This window comes from Arvicanthis niloticus, chromosome 3 (assembly GCF_011762505.2).
Source record: "Arvicanthis niloticus isolate mArvNil1 chromosome 3, mArvNil1.pat.X, whole genome shotgun sequence".
Taxonomy (NCBI): Eukaryota; Metazoa; Chordata; class Mammalia; order Rodentia; family Muridae; genus Arvicanthis; species Arvicanthis niloticus.
This window is the reverse complement of record NC_047660.1, coordinates 117,659,905-117,681,548: the sequence shown is the minus strand read 5'-3', so window position 1 is coordinate 117,681,548 and position 21,644 is coordinate 117,659,905. Positions and strand designations below refer to the sequence as shown.

At 38.7% G+C, this 21,644-nt stretch overlaps 2 protein-coding genes across 2 annotated transcripts in view; one reads left to right on the top strand and one right to left on the bottom strand.

Annotated features, from left to right (window-relative positions):
* Positions 1-21,644, bottom strand: part of LOC117705391 (gamma-crystallin D) — a 763,352-nt gene that overhangs the window by 250,891 nt on the left and 490,817 nt on the right. The gene's annotated exons all lie outside the window — the stretch shown is intronic.
* The window catches only part of Pth2r (parathyroid hormone 2 receptor), a 68,938-nt gene that overhangs the window by 17,115 nt on the left and 30,179 nt on the right, over positions 1-21,644 (top strand). Inside the window, exons 3-8 of the mRNA XM_034498005.2 lie at positions 6,285-6,395; positions 6,510-6,625; positions 13,502-13,599; positions 14,887-15,076; positions 16,248-16,401; positions 20,313-20,373. Coding sequence (XP_034353896.1) covers positions 6,285-6,395; positions 6,510-6,625; positions 13,502-13,599; positions 14,887-15,076; positions 16,248-16,401; positions 20,313-20,373 — 730 coding nt within the window. The remainder of the gene's footprint in view (positions 1-6,284; positions 6,396-6,509; positions 6,626-13,501; positions 13,600-14,886; positions 15,077-16,247; positions 16,402-20,312; positions 20,374-21,644) is intronic.

Here is a 21,644-nt window from a genome sequence, read left to right as displayed (position 1 = left end):
AACAGTTTTTGAATCTCTTTTTATTTTCCTAATAGTAATTTCAAACTTGGTGTTTGTGAGTTTGTATACCTACAGACTTTGCTGTTAAATCAGAGATATGATGTGGACCTCAAGGTTTTGATTATCTATCTATCTATCTATCTATCTATCTATCTATCTATCTATCTATCTATCTATCTACCTAGCTACCTACCTACCTACCTATTGCTTCTATAAGACCCCTATAGGAACTATTGACTTGACTTTAGTTTAAACTCAATTAAGACAACTTATTGAGTATGGGGTTATAGTTACAAAACTTTGGATTAGAATTTTTCCTCTCATTTTTTCTTATTTTAGCTCTAAATCTCTCTGAGTTTACAAAAGAGCAATCCTAGTTGGGAATGATGGCTTCATTTCAAATTTACTCACTAGTGTTTGGGAGCATCTTTTGAGGATACTGATTTTATAGCAGGATGTACCATATCATAGTAGTTTCATAGCCTTATCATGTCCTAGACTTATCTTTCATTACTCAAATACAGTAAAAAACCCAACAGGTTAGTGGGAGCTTCTCAGATAAGACCTAAATACAAGGATCAATGCCCCTATAGAATAATTTCTGCCCTTATATATTTATTCCTTTTACTTTATGGTTCATGGTATAGGAGAGAATTTTTTTTATATCAATTTGGCCTTCATTTGTGACTTACAAAACAAATTCTCTCTCTCTCTCTCTCTCTCTCTCTCTCTCTCTCTCTCTCTCTCTCTCTCTCTTTGAAACAGGATTTCTCTGTGTAACAGCCCCGACTCTCCTGGACTCCATTTGTAGACCACACTGGCCTTGAACTCATAGAGATCTGCTTGCCTCTGCCTCCCTAGTGCTGGGTTTAAAGGGGTGTGCCACCATGCCCAGTGAAGACTACACTTTCTGAAATGCCACTATAAACGTATACCAAAGGGAAATGTTCAAGTTACCATTAAAGAACATTCAGATATACATATCTATTAGCAAGAAGTAGCACATGAAAGAACTTGGAAAGATTATTATTAATATCCATGAGAGACAAATGAACTATTTTCTGTGATGTTTCCCTGAGTGTTGAGCTGTAATGTTTTAGAGATTATCTAGCCTATCCCAATCTTCTGTGTCTCTCTAAAAGTTGTATGAGTATTACTGCGTGCATCCAGGGTGTGGCTTTAGTAGTAACCACTGAAAACCACGGGTAGGATGCTATTCTTTGCCCCATGGGCTTGATGGTTTCATGAGTGTGGTAGACATGCTTCGGAATGGTACATAATTTTAACAGTAGAGACACAGCTGTGAAACCACTGCAAACATCTCAATCAGTGAGGGGTCAGACAAAGTTTTTTGGGAACACAATCATCACATCTTAAAATTATAGGGGTAAGAGTTAGGTGGCTATAGCAAGAAATCAATCAATCAATCAATCAATCAATCAATCAAACAAGCATTCCAGAAATAGGGATTAGGGCAGCAAAGATTAGTAAGTATAAATCAGTAGCAGACTATAGAAATATCACATAGAAGACTAAGATACATGGATACATTAACTTGTGTAACACCTGATATTTATGAATATATATATTATGTACATGAATAAGTAGTAAAAGAGAAGACTCTTGTTTTACAGTCTTCCTTCATACAGAAATAATGTAGAATGAAAAATGGTCAAACTTTCGCCTACCTTTCGATGAAAATGCTTAATTGTATGTATAATTAACTAAAATATTCTGCACTTTAATGTTAAATCTAGACTGACAGTTTGAATTTTTTAGCTAACTTAAGAAAATTTTATCTTAAGCAATCTTAAAGTTGAAAGACAGATATAAAAATATTTAAGAAGAGGCTGATAATGCTACTATAACCATTCTAAAGCTATATAAAATACATGAATTGAAATAAGTATTATAACACACCAACAACTATCAATTTTATGTTATAAGTATACAGAATTCTTTTTTATTTCTGAAAAAAATTTGGGACTGGTGAGATGGCTCAGAAGTTAAGAGTTGTTTTTACAGAGGACTCAAGTTCTATTCCTAGTGCCCACATAATGGCCCACACCATCCATAACTTTAGTGCCAGGGTTCTGAGCCTCTTCTTACCTCCTTATGTACTGTACATATACGGCTCACATTCATGTGCTCCAACAGACAGACAGACACTAAATATTTAAAAAAATTATAGTATGAACATAAAAATTTCAAATGTTTGTGAAAGGAAAGTGAGCCATAAATACAAATATGTAGCACTAAAATTATTGAAGATTTAAAAACAAACAACAAAGATTTTAATGCCTTCTGTTCCTCCTTCCAAGTATAATCTTACTTTGTTATGAGTAACTCAAGAGCTAAAAGGAGAAAAGCTGGATTTTCTAAATTTTAGACCATTTTGTGTAAATATCATGACTGAACAAAGTCCAGCAATAATTAGCTTTGTTTGGGATATAGAAGGGAGTGAGAGTTATAATTAGTGGTGTTAATTTATAAAAATGAGAATGATGAGGGATTGGTAATTAGTGTTGTGTCAGATAATTCAAGTATTTCTCACAGGAAGACCAAGGAGAAGACATTAATTAAGAACTTCACTGTATGCGTGAGGTCCAGGCTTCCCTAGTCGTTCCAACCTTTTGTGAAGGTTGTTCTTGTTGTCAAAGAGCCACCAGAGACATTAACATGTTCTGTAAAAATTTTGTTCTATGGGTGTTGGTTTTCTGAATTTGGGGGAGAGGTCTAAGTCTGTGTTCATTCACCTATTGGGCAGCATCTTGTAGAAACCAGAACATTTTCTCAGAACCTAAGAAAATTCCTTTTCATGACTATTCTCATACTGAGCAGTTGTACACTAAACAGTTCCATAGATGTGACACTTATATGATGACTTTAATTCATCATGTGACCAACTCCCAAATGTAGTACATAACATTAGAGCATGCATTTTCCAGACAGGAAAACAAGACGATGCTTCCAGGTCCAGCTTGTGTTCGTTGTGAAGTGCATATTAGGTACATATTGATGGGATAGCAGTGTTAGCCTTCTGAAACAATAACAAATAATCAGGCTAAATAAGCTTATACAGAAAAAAAAAGGATTATTTTGGCTCACAGTCATAGTTTTATTCTACTACTTGTTGCCTCTGTTGCTTTGGGCTCATAGCAGGTTAACAGGGCACAAGCACATTGTAAAGCAATACTGCTCAACTTCTAGAAAGAGGAATGAAGGAACCCTGGTCATATTATCCCTTCCAGGGCATGTTCCCAGTCACCAGAAGGTGCACCACTGGACCTCACACTGAAGTTTCCATCGCTTCTCAATCACACAGCTATGACTAAGCCCATGGAGCTTTGTGGGGCATTTAAGATCCAAACTTTAACAATGGTCCAGCTTTGAAAAGACACATGCCTTACTAACAACAAAACAAATGGGCAGGAAGTCATGGAATTCTAACACATTGTAAAAGAAACTGATGGGAGAGTGAGTCATTAGTCACTGTGAGCAACAAGAAAATCAAAGGACCACTACCCCATCTAGCAATGCTAAAATCATCATCATCATCATCATCATCATCATCATCATCATCATCATCATCAGCAGCAGCAGCAGCAGCAGCAGCAGCAGCAGCATCAACAGGAGAAGCAGCAGTAGCAACAGCAACAACAACAAGAGCAAAAGCAGATGCTGTAAGAAGAGAGACAGATGCAGTGGCAGCAGAAGCAAGAGGCAGTGGGATGAATTCCTGAGTTGCCGGTGGTGTGTGAAGTCAGGCTATGATTGTGAGGGAAGTGAGGCTGTTTCCAGGAATATGTTCTCTTCTTTGAGAACAGTGTGGGTGAATGAAGACGTTTTCTTTTCTTATCCCTTCAGCAAGACACAAAGCAGATCAAATGTTTGTTTTTATGAGACAAGCAAACCCTGAGAAGTTATTCCAGGGTGATGTTGGATTATTATCGGGGATGTCGGTGTTTGCATGAATTTCTTTTGGGCTGAGTTTCAAACTAAACAACTAGACATGATGAGTGTTAGCTAGTACCTGTGATAGCAGCATAACAGAGCCCCTAAAGTATCCACTGCTAGCAGCTGGTGGTATGGCCATGCATGTTATGCTGCATAGTCAAAGGGACATTGTAGGGGGAATTAAGCTTATGTACATTAAAATGTGGAAGTTATTCTGGATTATCTAGGTTAGTATACTATAATCATCTGGTCCTTGCAGAATTGAGGAGGTCAGTTGAGTTGTAAGAAAAGGAGAACTGAGAGAGATTCAAGACGCAAGAAGGATCACAGTCTACACTGTTGACTGTGAAGAGGAAGAAAGGAGGTCAGAAGACAGTGATGTCACCTGCTTTCTGAGGCTGGGCAAGCCCACTGCTAACAGCCAGAAAGAAATCATTTTTCCAGTGGATGAACTTAACTCTGTCAACTATTGAAACGAGCAAGCAAATATGCATACCTTCTGAGCCTCCAGAAGAGAGCACGGCTTGTCAGCTCTTGGTTTTGCCCTTGTGAGTTCATAAGCAAAGGCTCTGCTGAGCCAGGGTTCAGACCTTGTTTAAAACTGCAAAATTTGTCATGGAAAATGAATGTGGCCTTCACAGCAAGTGTCTCTGCTGGGGATGTGGGGGTGTGATGTGGCTGACAAGCTTTCTTCTTGGTAGTTCAGTATATGACCAAAGGAAAGGAGCCCTGACGAGCACAGCATTGCCGACGAAGACGAGCATTTGTTAAACCCCACTAAGTGTCAGGGGCTGTGCCAGGAGCACACCTAGTGCACGAAACAGACAAAAGAGCTCCACCCTCCCTTGGGTTTCTTCAACTCTGTGACTTAGGAAAACAATAGAAAAATAAGACCCATATAACATTATGAGGTATTGAGAACTGTGGAAGAATGACAGCAGGAGACAGGGGAGGGGTGGTTTGGGGTGCAATTTTAGTTTGGGAATGTTTACTCAGAAGCTGACATTTAAGAAAGAGTCTGGAAGAGGTCAGGAAAGGAATATCGAGGTAATGAGGAGAAACAATGTTGAAACCCCAGATGAGCAAACTGTGCTGAATCTGGACATGCCCGTGACACATCCTGGGGGAAAAAAGATCCTTATTGTCTTCAGAAATGTCCAGGAAATAGACGGTGACTTAGTGAGCTGGGGGGAATGGGGGGATGGGGGGCAAATTGATAAGAGTAGATGCGAGTGCATCATTGGTACCAAGTGTTTGAATCAGGCATGATAAAATACTGAAGCATGTAACAGGAAACAGGAAGAAGCTTTACCTGCTAAACAGGCAGAAAGGATAAGATAAGCCAAGGATTCATGAGTCTGTGACTTGAGGCTTATGCTTAGGAACATTCTGGAGTGTATAGACTCTACTGCAGACTTACCAGTTTTCAGACAGTTAAACCACCCTGGAAAGCTTCTTGCCTTGTGATGTACAATATAGAGAACACATAAAATGTTGCAGGAACTTCCTGTGTCCGAGAGGGAGCTGAACACAGGCAGGTCTTCTCTATCCAGTCTTTGACTGTATCCTAACATACTGTATTCCCACACTTTACACAGCTAATCATAGGAAGCACAAGGGCAGTGGTGGGGAGGACTATAGAAAGTTGTCCCCCAGGAGGAGGAGAAGAAGAGCTGGAGGAGGGGGAAAAGGAAAAGGAGCAAGAGAAGGAAAACAGGGGAGGAAGAGCTGGAGGAGCAGTGGGAAGAGGGAATATACAGTAAGAGTGGCTCGCTGAATACTCATCCAGTAACTCTACCTAGGGGAGTGACGGACTGGGAGGTTGTAAGAATGATGAGATTGTAATTCATCTTGAGAAGTGTAGATCTAGGACCATTATGTGTCAGGTGAACACGAGACTAATACTTATTGGTAAAAACATATGTTTTGAATCACTTTTGCGTACGGAGTTCTTCAACAGCGGGTTTTTTTAAACAACCTCAGATAAAATTGTAGCTACTACCTGGACGGTTGGAAGCAATATGCCACAGCTGTTCACAGTGACTCCCAATGTTTCTTACACCTTAGTTGTCATCACCTTTATAGTGAGTATACTGGAATGATGTAGATACTTGACTTTAGCAGACCAAAGACTCCTGCTAATGTGCCCACATGGAGACCAAGGAGGTAATTTTGAGGGGACATTTGCATCTCATCTCTTCTGGTTTAGTCTCCAAAGTTGCCGGTCTGTTTTACACTTTGCCCTGGAACCAAGCTGAAGTTTTCTGTGTTGAAAGCATTTATTCAATGTTGTTTTGTTGTCTTTCTTTATTTCCTTTTCTCATCAGAAGGCAATTGCTCCCCGGAATGGGATGGACTCATTTGTTGGCCTAGAGGAACAGCAGGGAAAATGTCAGCCGTGCCATGCCCTCCATATATTTATGACTTCAATCATAAAGGTATTGCACTTTTCTGAGATGATTGATCGCGACCAGACGTTTACTCTTGTCTTTGATGTTTAATAGCAGATTTGAGGGGAACTTGCAATCTTGGTGTTTTTCTTGTCTTTCCAGGAGTTGCTTTCCGGCACTGTACCCCCAATGGGACGTGGGATTTTATTTATGGCTCAAATAAAACATGGGCTAACTATTCAGACTGCTTTCTACAGCCTGATATCAACATAGGAAAGGTAATGATGTTTCTATGTTAGTGAATCCCCAAGGAGAGCAGAATGATGTTTTTACACAATTTTTGCTTGTCAACCATTATATACAAAATCCTTTTTATTTAAGATCATGAAAGTTAAAATCTCTAGAATCCTTTCAGGTGCTCCTGAACCTTTCTGCTGTTTTCCTTATGTTAGAGTTATCTGACACTCAGACACATGTGTGTGTGCATACGCGCAGCGTGCGCGCGCGCACACACACACACACACTGTTTATTATATTACCTTGTTATATTATGTTATTCTGTATCATGTTATAGTATATAATACACAAATAAGTGGTGAGCAATGTGATTCATGATTCATTCTTAATTAACTACGAGTGGCCAATCCCACCTCACTATATTCTGAAGGATCTTTTCATTTTAGTGAAGTGTGTTCCAATTCAGAAGATTGCCGCTGATGATTTCATTTTAAGTGACAAATCAGAGTTGTACAATTATACCGAGCAAGGGTCAGCATTGCAGGCCTTCCAGTACAATGCTGTCATTTCACAGATGTGAGTCAACTGTGAATCAGTGGAACAGTGTGGGCCCGGGAGACAGTTTGCTGATGGCAGGGTCGAGGGCCAAGCTGCAGTGTCTTAGTTTCCTATTAGAGTGGTTTAGGACAACAACCATGTATTAATGGAAAAACATTATATTTGGTGGCTTAAAAGTCACCAATAAATTCCAATCACTTACACCTGGTGAGCAAAAGTATGTGGTGACACATACCCATGAAGCTGGGAATGACTGTCGTAAGCTGTCATAAGCTGCTGTACAAGATCACAGACCAGGCTGTCACACAGAAGGTCTGTTAGGAAGCACGGGAGAGGGAAGTTTTTGAGATGAAGGATTCTTTGTCAGCTCTGTGCAAATAGAGCTTCCTTTCTTCTCTTCTCTGAGAGTCACCACCCCAGTGAACACTTTGGTGATTCTCAACCTTTAGTTTTGCACTTCCAGGTTGAAGCGTTTGAAACAGGAAATGTGAGATTGCTACATATTTTACAAGACACCCCATGCTGACCCTGAGGTGATTAACATGAGATACTACAAAAATCATTTCAGTCCTTGACAGGAAAAAAGAAATTCCAATCACTGATAACTAAAGGTAAAACAATCAATCAGATAACTGGTGGTGCTTTAAAAATAATATGATACGACCACTTGAGTGAGAAAGAAGAAAGCCATCACCCTGACAAGTCCTGTGGTTGAAACAGTGACAAAGGCCTATCTCTCACTGTCCTTACATGGCCAGCCATCAACATGGCTTTATTTACACAGAGCTCTAATCTTTCAACCATTCTTTGTGATTACAGTGCATTTTAAGAAATATAATACTGAAGGATGTTTAAGGAAAATAGATATATACTATTTTCTCCCATTTTCATGTGTGTGTGTGTGTGTGTGTGTGTGTGTATGTGTGTGTGTGTGCGCGCGTGTGTGATGTATGCATGCTTGTGCGTACTCGTGTGTACTTGTGTGCTTATGCATGTTGCGTCCTGAGGTAGGTTTTGAGATACATCCCCAGTCATTCACCCAATTTCTTCACTGAGGCTCAAACTTAATGCTCACTCACCAAGGGCTTTTAGGGATCCAAACTCTGGTTCTTGTACGTGCTTGTAAATTCTTTAAACACAGAGCCATCCTATAGTCTCCAGATGTATATTCCATTTGATATGAAAATTACTTGAGTTTATTAAGAGGTAAAGAATTTTGTGAGCATTAAGCGGTTATTTAAAAAATGCAGAGGACTTGTCTAGGACGACGGCTCAGTGGCTAAAGGACTTGGTTCATGACGAAATACTTTGGATCTCCAGCACCCATGGCAAAGCTGGGGGCAGCAGGATGTGTCTATAACCCAAGTGCTGTGAATTGGAGACAAACAGATCCTTGGTGCTTGCTGGTCAATCCACTGTTGCCAAAAATGGTGAGCTCTAGGTTCAGATTATATCAAAAAAAACTACACATATGAAATTAGGCAGAGCTTGGGGGAATGTTGTGGAAGAGGGAGAGGAAGGATTGAAGGAGCCAGAGAGATCAAGGATACCCCAAGAAAACCCACAGAATCAACTAACCTGGGCTCATAGTAGGTCACCGGCACTGAAACAGAGAGCATTCATGGGACAGACCTCAGGCCCTTTGACTCTGTTTTCTGCCTTTGGATCCCTTTCCGCTATCTGGGCTGCCTTGTCTAGCCTTAATAGAAGAAGATGCACCTAGTCCTACTGCAACCTGATATGCCAAGGTGGGTTGATTTCCATGGGAGGCCTCCCTGTCTATGAGGAGAAAGGGAGGAAGGATGGGGGACGGGAGAGGCAAGGGAGGAACTGGGAAGAGAAGGAGGGGAAGCTGTGGATTGGGATGTAAAGTAAATTAATTAGTTAATGATAAAATTGCTAAAGAACAAATTTAATTAACAAAAGAATAATTAAGTTTAATTATTTGAAAAAACAGAATGCAAGAAAGACTCCATAAGCACATGAATGGGTTAGCTAACCCCATTCGAGCCTGGTGTGTTAAACAGTAGCTTTTTATAGAAAATATCATGGAAGCTATCTCTTGTCTAATAGCTATATCCAACTTAGAATACAATTAGCAATTTATATTAAACATCTCAAAGGGCTGTTATGAATCTAGCCTCCCTGTTATAACCAGAAGGTGCCGTCTCACAGCAGATTACCTGGTCTCCTTGCTCTTAAAAATCTTTCTGTCCCCCTCTTCCATGTTTTCTGAGCTTCAGGTGCAGAAGTTGTGTTGTAGATGTTTTACTTGGGAACAACATGGTTGAGTAAACAGGACTGGAACAATTCCAACACCAGTTGACATGTCAGTGTACATGGGGGAAATCTCCTGGGACTCCACTGTGAGATAAAGAGAGACAGCAATTAATAATTGCTGGGAGAGGGAGGAGTAATCTTCCTCAGGGATGACTGACAATCTGATACCAGATGGTTATATTTTAGGCAAAAAAAAAAAAAAATCTTCACATTAATTGAGGGTTTACATACATTGATACATTACCCAAAAAGAACAGATGGTTACCAGATGGCCATAGAAACATACATACAGGCGACAGCATTGAATGAAGTCAGCAGGTTGTGTGCATACACACACACACACACACACACACACACACTTATTCACTTCACTTATATGTATATGTAACAACAATGGTTAAAAAAGTGTGAGCCATGAATTTCAGGGGGAAGTGGGAGGAACATGAGGCGGGAGAGGAAGGGAGTAAATGGTGTAACTATATTTTAATTAAAATTTAAAAAGTAGAGAGAGAAACAAAATCTCAAAGGGCCATACTCTTAGATGTCATAATCTCACTTCCAAGATTGATGATAAAGATTTTAATAGGGAAGTTGGTTTAAAAAATTCATCAAACAGTTAGTTGTTGTAATGTATATTATGAATAATTGAAATTGTACTCCAAATCAATAGTTTGTAGAAATTCGTCAGAACAAGTAATGGGTAATTCTTTTTGTTAAGAGAAGGAAGAGACCCCTGGGGCCATTTATCTTGGGTCTGTGGCTGGAGGAAGAAAGCAGGTTACAGTAAAGAAAGTAGGAAAGGATAAAAACATTTAAACCAACTTTTAACAGACAAGAACCAGCATAAAGGCTCAGAGTTCCAAGGACTAAGCCCTTGGGGGCCTATACCATGTGGAGCATTGAAACTTTCCAAAGGCTGGGGCAGTGACCGATGTGAAGAGAAGTCTCTCCAGATACACACAGAGCTGACACAGATAAAGGGTGTAAGTTATTTGAAGTCATAGGGACAGAGCACAGGAAATGAGAAGGTCCCTTGGGTCACATGAGACTCTCATTAGGTGTATGATGACTGTGTAGCAAGCAGGACACAGGAAAAAAACACTCTCTGGCCACACATACAGGGCTCCTTGAGCACAAGATTGCTGCCTGACAAAGGAGCTGAGAAAGGTTTTTATATGAAGCAAGACGGTGGCTAGCCAAAGAGTGTCTCACAGCAGCAGGTGAGGAAAGCCCTGAGATACAGAAACAATATGAGGGCGGTCTCTGATGTCTTCCACTTATTTTCAACTCTGGACATTCTAGCAGAGAAAGAAAGGAAGAGATAGTAAAAGGCACATACATTGGAAAAGAAGTAAGTTTCCTTATAATTGCAGATGATATAATCTTATAGAAAAATCCCAGAATCCAAAGAAGAAAACTACTAGAGCTCTTGAATGAATTCAGTAATATTTTAGGCAAAAAAAAAAAAAATCTTCACATTAATTGAGGGTTTACATACATTGATACATTACCCAAAAAGAACAAGAAGAAAATAATCTCATTTCCATTTACCATGTGACATGAAATAATTAGAGATAAATTACTCAGGGGAGTTTAAGAACTGTACATTGAAACTATAAAACATTAATGAAAGAAAGTGAAGTTACAAATAGGTAGAAAGATAGTCAATATTCATGGATTAGATGAATTAATATTATTAAAATGTTCATAATAACCAAATTGATCTACAGATTTAACCAGTCCCTATGAAATGTTCAGTGACTTATCTTTTTACAAAAATGGATGAAACTATTCTAAAATTTGTATAGCATTACAAAGGACCACAAATAGCTACAATAGTCAAAAGTTATATGACTCATGGTAAAGTTCAAACTGAATGAATAAAAGGCCAAGGTATGTGAAATGCCAAATGTGAATTTAGAAAGTTATAATGTTGATGGCCTAATTAGGAAACAAGATTATTGAAAATTTGCATTTTTTCCATTCAGGGGGTACAGTTTCTACATTCAGTTGATAATGTGATACCTAAAAAAACATTGAGAATATTATGAAAGTATTAAAATAATAAAATACATGGGCCACAGACCAGCCCATGTATGCTCTTTGGTTGGTGGCTTAGCCTCTGGGAGCTCTGAGGCATCCAGGTTAGTTGATATTGTTGATCTCCCTATAGCGTTGCCATCCCCTTTAGCTCCTTCAGTTCTTCCTCTAACTCTTCCATTGGGGTCCCTGACCTAAGTGCAATAATTGGCTGTAAGCAACTACATCTCTCTCAGTCAGCTGCTGGTAGAGTTTCTCAGAGGACAGCGATGATAGGCTCTTATCTGCAAGCACAACATGGCACCAGTAATAGTAACAGGCCTTGGTGCCTGTGCATGGGATGGATCCCAAGTCTCTGGATGGCCCATCCGTCAGTCTCTGCTCCATTTTTTGTTCCTGCATTTCCTTTAGACAGGAACAATTCTGGGTCAAGATTTTGAATATGGGTGGGTGGCCCCATGCCTCAAATGAGGGCCATGTCTATTGACTGGAGGTTGTCTATTCAGGTTTTGTCTCTCTACTGTTGGGCATTTTGGCTAAGGTCATCCCCATTGGGTCCTGGGAACCTATCATATCTCTGGTATCTGGGACTTTCTAGAGGTTCCCTGCATCCCTGGGATTAAGCCTACTTCATTTTGGTGAATGATTTTTTGATGTGTTCTTGGATTTGGTTTGCGAGAATTTTATTCAGTTGATTTCATCTTTTAAAATATTGTTCAACTGTATAATATTAATGAGAAGCTTACCTGAATAAAATGACATACATATGCTATGAACATCCCATGGATATTACTCAGCAATAAGAAAGAAAATCAAATTAGTGATGATCGTAACAACTTGAATGTTCCTCAAGGACTCTGCAGTTAGTCTTTTAAAGTCTCATTTGGTTTACATAATACCACAGAAGACAAAATTGTATGATGGGAAACCGATTTGTAATTGTCTAGTGTTTGGATGCTGGTGAGGAGGAGGGTAGATATGGCCACAAATGAGCAGAACCTTTGCACTAATGGATGTTATCTGTGTCTTAATTTCAGTGTTAGTCATAAAAATCTTTCTGTGTAAAGGGTAGATCCAGCAGATCTAAAGCTGCGGGATCTCTGTGACACAGGGCAACCACAGGATACCCAGGAGGAGTCTCAGTGAGGGTCTAATACTGATGGGTTGTCAGAAGCCAGAGGCCTCAAACCAGACCAATGACTCATTGCAATGAACATTTGCAAGTGAAGATGTGTGGACAGAAGGATATACTGTTGGACACACTGTGACATAGTACAACTTTCATGATGAGATGTTTGTTTTTGTTTTGATTTTTTGTTTGTTTGTTTGTTTTTAGCTCTTTTGAGGGAGAAGTTGCAAGGTCAGAGGGCAGATGCAAGTGGACAGGGAGATGAGTGAGACTGGGGTACAGGATGAGAAGCTCACAAAGAATCAATAAAAAGTTGAAAAAAATGTAAAAGAATATTCATGTGTGATAATATCACACGTGATATCACTTAGTATATTGCAACTGTGTTGAGTTCTTGGTTTATATCTTAATTATGATAATCTTAGATATAACATTAAAGGATAATGGATGGAAGGTACATAAATTGTCTTTTACTATATTTTTCATTTTCTGTGATTCTACCATTTTAAATAAAAAATTAAAAGGAAACGAAGCATAAAAACATGTAACAGTATTGAAGATTATGCAATTCAGTTTGTTGACAACAGAGCATATATTTTTAATATTTAAGCCTAAGAATACTCTGAAAGAATATGAAGCGTGTGAAAAGAGAAAGGCAATTTGTAGTGACAGAAATCGAAATTGCGGTTGTGTGTGGGTGTACAGTGGGTGTCGTTTTTTACTAGCAAGGGGTTTGAATGAACTTGATGTGTCAAAACATGTCAAGTAGCTTCTCTTAGATTTGTCCCTTTTATTGTATGTAAATTACAGCCCATAAAAGCTAAAGAGAACCAGACATAATATTCTAAATATGATGTAATTGTTTTCAACCATTTTCTTTTACATATGTTGACTGTCTCTTCCCCTATAGCAAGAGTTCTTTGAAAACCTCTACATCCTGTATACTGTTGGCTACTCCATCTCTTTTGGCTCCTTGGCTGTAGCCATTCTCATTATTGGCTACTTCAGGTGAGTGGTTGCCTTTGTCATCTCCCAGAAGGAGTGTTGTAATGTCCATCTGTAGAACACATCCAATGTACACAAGCTGTGGCCTCTAACTTTTTCCTATAGGAATTTGTTCTTTGAGATAAAGTCTCATGTAGTCCAGGCTGGCCTCAAATTCACTGTGTGGCTAATGATGATCTGATGCTGATCCTGCATCCTTCCACTTACACTGTGCTGGGGTTGTAGGCTAAATGCTATACCTGGTTTATATGGTCCTAGGGATTGAATCTAGGACTTCATGAATGCCAGGCAAGCAGTCCACCAAGTGAACAAGATCCCCACTCCAACTTCTCATTTTAGCTAGTGTAAGAATTTTAGGCAAACCTATTGCTAATTGTCTTTGACAGCTAATTTTCACAGTTTCTCAAATCTGAAAGCATTAAGTGTGTGAAGCCTTTATGATAATAAATCCTTATCTTGATCTATTGGTTTGCCAAGTGGTTGGCGCTGCATGTAATTTAACAAAAATATTCATTCATGGTGGAGTAACTCATTTTCCCAAATTATTTTGATACTATTGTATGAAGGTATGTTCTGAATTACTTGATATCAGCCCAGAAAACATCTTTACATTTGTGACCAACAAAATTCTATATAATTTAAATTGATACAAAATTGTGAGCAACAAAGTTGAACTATACCAGAGACCAGCATGTATAGGATGGTTATACTACTATATGCACAGTTGGCTGTGAGTCTACATATACACAATCAGTTGTGAGCATATATATATATATATATATATATATATATATATATATATATATATATAGACTCTTCCTGATGAAATCCAAGTTAAGAGGAGAGTGTCATGAGACAGACAGACAGAGAGAGAGAGAGAGAGAGAGAGAGAGAGAGAGAGAACACTCTAGCATTTTATTAACACTGTAGTATAACATACTATGATAGTTTAGCACAGCAAAAATTGGATTCCAATGATGGTAGGTCAGAATATACTTGAAATAAATACTCACAAAGTTACATTTTGATTTCAGAATCAAGCTATTTTTTCTTTTCTTTTTCTTTTTTTCTTTCCTTTGTTTTTGGTGTTGGGGGATGCCAGGCTCAATCCAAACCATTTTTGTTAGAAACCTAATAATGACTTTTCACTTTTGAGTTTACCATGATTTCCTTTGTGTGTGTGTGTGTGTGTGTGTGTGTGTGTGTGTGTGTGTTTGAGCTCATCTGGTGTATTTTCTTCTTCTGTTCTAATTCTATCCAACCTAAATAATTAATGTTTTTTCTGTATAGGCGATTGCATTGCACTAGGAACTATATCCATTTGCATTTGTTTGTGTCCTTCATGCTGAGAGCCATGAGCATCTTTGTCAAGGACAGAGTAGCACAAGCTCACCTGGGAGTAGAGGCGCTGCAGTCTCTGGTGATGCAGGGTGACCTTCAGAACTTCATCGGAGGACCATCTATGGACAAATCTCAGTATGTACGTGTTCTCAGTTTCTCTCACTACAGAGTTTTTATAAATAAATATTATATCATTCCACCAAACATTTATTGTTTGGGGTTATTTTGCTTCTTCTTTAAATTAATTAGATTAGATAGAGTATATTACATACACACACACTCACAAACAAACATTTACAGTTTTTTCATGTCTAAACCACTCTTTTGAACTCCAAAAAAATCCTACAAAGTGCATGAATGTAATGGAATTTGATTCATGGGTCATGGTAGCTGTCATGGTTACTTTCAAAAGTAAAAATCTCATAAGCAAAAATAGAAGCCTGGGATTTAAAAGGCTACCATATTCAGTTCCCTTATTCTACTCTTGAAATCTTGACACAGCATAAAATTCCAAAGCATGTGACTTTTAACTGTCCCAGTCTTAGAGTTTAGAGTCACACAGTAGTTCAGTAAATTTGATCATGGGGGTGGGGGTGAGGGTAAGGGTGGGGGTGGGGATGATCACATTTGGCATGTAGCATTTAATTATAGTAGATTGATTCTCTCCACAGTCCCAGGGAATGACCATCTGTAGCTCTGTTTCCCTTTTGACTTTGTGTCTGTTTGATAGGGGCCTAGCCTGTGATCTGGTTTTCCCAGTATTGTGTAGTCAAGTGTCAGGTTACTGGATGAAGCAAACTGAGGAAGTCTGACGAAGGATAACTGAGCCCACCTCAGCTCAGCAGAACTGTCAGCCCTTATATCAACCCTCAGACGTGAAATGTTTACTGTTTTCAATCGTTAACATTTGGTGCAATTTATTTTGCTGGAGTAGTCACATGAAAAGCCCAGAATGAAACAAATTTGTCATAGAAACATGACGAATACTAATATATTTCCTCATTTTTTATCCTTCTGCTTTTTCATGATGATTATGTTATTTTTTATAAAAAGAAAGAAAATTATGAAATTTGGTAACCACTAAAAGAAAAAATGTTATTTTAAAAGCAGAATTAAGTCTGTAGTCTGCAAAGTCCTATGTTATGGCAACTTGATTCTGATCTTTTCAACATCCTAAGTGTTCTCATGAATTAAGACATTTTTAATTATCAGAAAGTAAGTGGAAGAATTATTTATTTTAGGGGTCTCAGGGCAGCATCTGGCACAAGAAATTGTCCTAATTCAATGCACTTCTGGTTCATTCATAACAGGTGGGGTGCAAGATCGCTGTCGTGATGTTTATTTATTTCTTGGCTACAAACTATTACTGGATCCTGGTGGAAGGGCTCTACCTGCATAACTTAATCTTTGTGTCTTTCTTTTCTGACACCAAATACCTGTGGGGCTTCATCTTGATAGGCTGGGGTAAGCACTCGAGTCCCTTCCCTTTGACTGGTTATGGGATTGAGTACATTATGCCTTCTCTATTACCAGCCTTTCTTCAGCCATTTTTTTTTTTAAGAATCCCACCCATCTTACTTATTACTTTTTACTTATTACTTACTTATTTACTTAATTACTTATTTATTTACTTACTTATTACTTATTACTCACTTATTACTTTTCTTTTGTTTTAATGTTCTGTTAATGAAATACATTTATTAACATCAATTTTATCATTCTGCTAGGAGTAGCAAACTTTTCAGGCTTAAAGTTTAGTGTTTCTAGGCCAAATTCTAGCTGTGGAGGAAGCTGGAAAGACTGGTTAGCTGCATTTGTTCAAACCTTTCAGGCCTATGCTTTGTGCCAGGTCTGCTCTGTCAATGACTTCCTCCTAACAGCTTTGAAGTTTGAGTTTATAGGCTACAACAGTATCTCTGATTTATGTTTCTAGGTCAAATAATGAAAGTGTCATAAAAGCATATTTTGACTTCGTTGAACACATAAAGATACAAACTCATTACAGAGCCTTACCATTCTTGGATGGTGATTATTCAAATTACTTTCAGTAGAGTAAATTTAAAACATGATATTCAGCTCACATTTCACAAATGACTTAGCAGGACTGAAGCAGTTATTGGACCAGGACGGATCTCAACATGAGACAGGGAAAAGAATTCTGTGTAGTTGTTGAAATTTTAGGGTAAGGAAAGCTCGGAGGCGGTTAAAAGTGAAGCATCTGTAGATTTAGCAACTGCAGACAGACCTAAAGTTGCTACTTTAGTGTTTGAATTACGAGAATCTCAGCATAGAGAAAGAGCACAATTTAGTTTCAGGTCTAAATTGGAAGACTTATTTCTTCCTCTCCCAATGAAACAGAAGCATTCCTTTGCCTATTTTGCTTTACAAATTGTCATGGCAGCTGAAAATGTGAAATACTGAAAAGGAAACTTTTGGTTAATTCCCTGAAGGTCTTTAGGATGACAAAATGTAATGTTGCACTCGTTTTGAAATGATGTCTGTGGATATATTTGTCTCGGAAGCCAGCCTGATTGTTTACTTTTCGAACTTCTGCATTGACCATGTGCAGTATAAGTTCATTTTTCTCTAATTTCTTATGGCTTGATAAGAAACAAGTTCAGGCCTCATCACCAGCTCTTTATTTGAGCTCTTCACACTCAGTGCAGTCTACCTTTGCTCAGGGGAATTTGGAAATTCCTCACCTTGAAACCTTGAAGGAGTGAAAAAAGATAAAGCTTTCCTGCTTCTCCTATACTTTTATGCAAGTGTAGGTTTCTAACTTTCTTTTACAACTTTCCTTAATTTGCTCACAATGATTTTGTCTTTGGGATAATGCAATAGTAAATAAGCAAGGTCTTTGGAAATCTCCATCTCACGAGGGAGGTTTAAGTCCACTAAAATACACAGGGTCGTCACAGACACCAACACACGAGCATCTTTTGCCTAATGTTAGGCAAATGCCACAGAATAATAAATTTTGTAGCTAGTATCTCTTTGGACTCTCTTTACAACTCCAGTCCTTAAAAGATATAGATTTTGTGGTTCTCAACCTTCCCATTGCTGTGACCCTTTAATATAGTTCCTCATGTTGTGATGACCTCCAAACATAAAGTTATTTTCATTGCTACTTCACAACTCTAATTTTGCTACTGTTGTGAATTATAATGTAAATATTTGGTATGCAGGACATCTGATATGTGACCCCATGTGAAAGGGTTGTTCGATCCCCAAAGGGGTTGCCACCCACAGGTTGAGAAATATTTTTCTAGGCTTACTTAATGAAAAGAATAGTAATAGCTATCTAAGACTGACTGCTGGCTCCTAAAGCAAAAATCTTAAAATTTTTATATCCACATCTTATTGATTAATAGATTGCTGTCCTCATATTTCAAAAACAGAGAGACTGATCTTATTTTTACAAATTCATTCCTCCATGCTTGAAAGCACGATGGTGGCTTTGCCTGTCATTGAAATAATTCACAGAGAATCTAACTGCGTATCTTCTCTCAATGACATGATTTATTGGGTTTATTGTAGAAGAGTGCTTGTTTGCTTTTTGTTTATTGTTCATTTGGGCTAATTATGGTTTTAAACTCTCTTCACTCAGGCAAGTACTCAGAAACCTGTACTCATGTTGTAGTGATACTGGGCTGCACTGTTCACATTAATTTTTAAAGTACTAATTTTAAACAATACAGAGGAAAGCTTTAGTCTGAATAGGAGTCAATGCTTACCTGAGTGTCATTTTTTAATCTAGTATTAGATTAAGCAAATGTTAGAGTGGCTGCCTTTATACTGAGTTTAATTACAGAGATGTAGACAGGAGGCTAGAGACTGACCAGCAGTTAAGAGCTTAAATTCTTCTTCCTGAGAACCTGAGTTCAGTTCCTGTTGCCCAGATCAGGTGGCTCACAACAGCCTGTGATTCCAGCTTATAGGGTCCCAATGCATCTGGCCTCTGCATGTACCCTCACACATATGGCACACACCTTTATACACACATGCTCACACAGTTAAAAATAAATCTTTATAAACAATGCAGAGAGGAGTAAACATAAATAATGACCCTTTCCCCTTTTAACCCCACAATCCTTTTCTCTGTCCTTGCCTCAGTTTCCCCACAGTTGATATTTTATTCTTCTTTACATCTATTCTCTCATCTACATATCTTTCTATATTTTAATTTTGAATTTAAAAGGTTTCAGTTTTAGTTTAGTTTTCACCATTATGAATATGATACTTAACTTTTATATACTTAATCTTCAGCTGTCAAAAGAGATGTCAGTGCCTGTTTATTAATATATAAAGTACTTATTCTGGTTATTTGCTCTGGTCATGGACCCATTGCCATCCTTTCAACTCACCTGGTTGATTTTTTTTTTTATCATCATCAGATATAAACACTTCATTACCTGTATATTATGTGTTACCTGTATATAATATGTTACCTATATATAATGTGACCCCTCAGTCTAGCAAATAGTTTTCAATGGTTAATTTGGTGGTAAATTAAATATGGAAGTACTTGTGAACACCCCCATCTTATCTCATTTTGTGTCGCTGTAGCAAAGTGGCCGAAGCTAGATAAAGAATAAATGGAAGCCAGCAAACACTTCTAGGTCTGGGAGCGTCTGCTTCCGGTGTAGGCTTCACGACAAGTGATGTGGTGTTGCAGAGTATGTTATAGGAGAGCAAGCGGATGCTGAGAGAGGAAGCAAAAGAGTGGTCCAAGGATACCTGACTCTCTTTATAATGCCTGTTTTTCTGAGTAGTCAGTTCAGTCCCTTGAGTGTGGACAGATGCTTCTGTTTGGAGTCGGACTTAGATCCAAGAAAGGACAAACTTTCCTTCTGAAATCCCTGATGTTAGAACCTTCTGGTATCTTCCTCTTCCACTTTAAGAATATGGAAGTATCCTAAATGTACCGTTGATTGAACAGTGTCATGATTTTAAGACCTCAGCTTCTCCCAGCTTTTCTCTGTCCTTGTTGCCTTGCTCCTCTTTGAAAGCAGGCCGCCATGTGGCTAGTCAGAGTGGGCCACACTCTGCATGGTTATGGCTCTGCGAAGTTCAGTCCTTTCCAAATGTGGTTTCCTCCTCTATCCATGCCAGGAAAACTTGAAGAAACATCATTAATCTCAGACTTCCGGGGGCAATTTGCCCTTCATGCTGCCGCTCGTTTCTCAAACTAAGGAAAGGGCATTAGGTGCATATTTCTTATTGAAAACAGTATTTTTTTGTGTATCTATTTATTTTCCTCTCTTAATTGCTAATATTATAGTCACCTGATTGGGGGGGGGGGGCAGACAACAGGCAAACAAAACAATCTTTGATCTGAAAGTAAATGTGGGTTTCAAATCTTTTTCTGTTTTCAGGATTTCCAGCGGTATTTGTTGTGGCCTGGGCAGTGGCACGAGCCACGCTGGCGGATACCAGGTTAGTGGAAATCAAAATGGGGTGGGGCTTTCTATGGACTCCAGCTTTCGCTTGGCTGCTCTTGCTGGTGCTGTGATCTTTTGTGGGGGTCAGGTGAAGTTGCCCGTATGCAGGGGTAGAAGCTAATACACTGCCCCGAAGCTGGAAGCAGTTTAGCGCCTAGGTCAGAGTACAGAAAGGCTCACAGACTGGATTAAGTTGTTGAACTTCATGATATTTGTAACCGATTTAAAAACTATGATGACCAAGACATGTCTATGTCCATCATTCTTAACATTCCACACTCAACTTCTGGGTTTTCATTTTGTATGTTTATGTATGTGTTGCTGAGGCTTGTTCCCAGGGCTTTGTACTTTCTAGGCACCCAGTCTAGCTCTAAGATATACCCTTAACCCTAAACTGGTCTTTTGGAGAGCTGGGGCTCTTGATTTTTCTCTGCATCTTGTCTGTTTAGAAATAAGCACACCAGACAGATTTTTAAAAGGTACCTGGAACATTATTAGAAATATTAGAAATAAATTAGAAAGAAGTAATCTGACTTAAATTCTACCAAGTGTTATTAGATTAGGAGAAGCTATGCTAGGTGATAAAATTGGAAAACCAGTACTTTCTGTTTCTTGGTTCTATTTACTTACAAAACCAGCAACACTTCATAAGATACCTGAGATGGTTGGTTTCAAATACCAACTTGCTCTAACTTTCAGTGAAGAGAGCTCTCACTGAGGAACTGTTTTGAGAGGCCAAACCTACCTCTTCTTGGGACTGGCCTCCATCTTAAGAGAAACTTGACCTATAGTTGAACCCAGGCTATACCTAAATACCAGGAAAGACCCCATGGCTTGTCTTTGTCCCATACCCCAGAATTACTCCCTAGCTACTTCCTAGCAACCATCAATCAAAGATTAGTCTGATTGTTTCAGATGTACTTTCAGACCATTCAAGATTTTACTTCAGTGCACCCACCTGTTGGCTTACAATAGTCATGTAACTAGGCACTCACCAGGCTAAACCCCCTTTGCTTGCTCACCATTTCCTATAAAGCTTTGTCCTACTGAGAGATCAGGGCTACACCCTCCTGTTCTACTGTGTCAGAGGCGGTATGGCCCAAGCTCCAGCTTATAAATAAAGACCCTAGTGTAATTGCACCAGAGCTGGCTCCTTGCTGAGCTTTTGGGGTCCATGAATGCTTTCTGGCACAACAGTTTTAATTGGGTTGGCCCGTGAGCATGTCTATGGAGGAGTACCCTAATTTATATAGTCAGATCCTGATG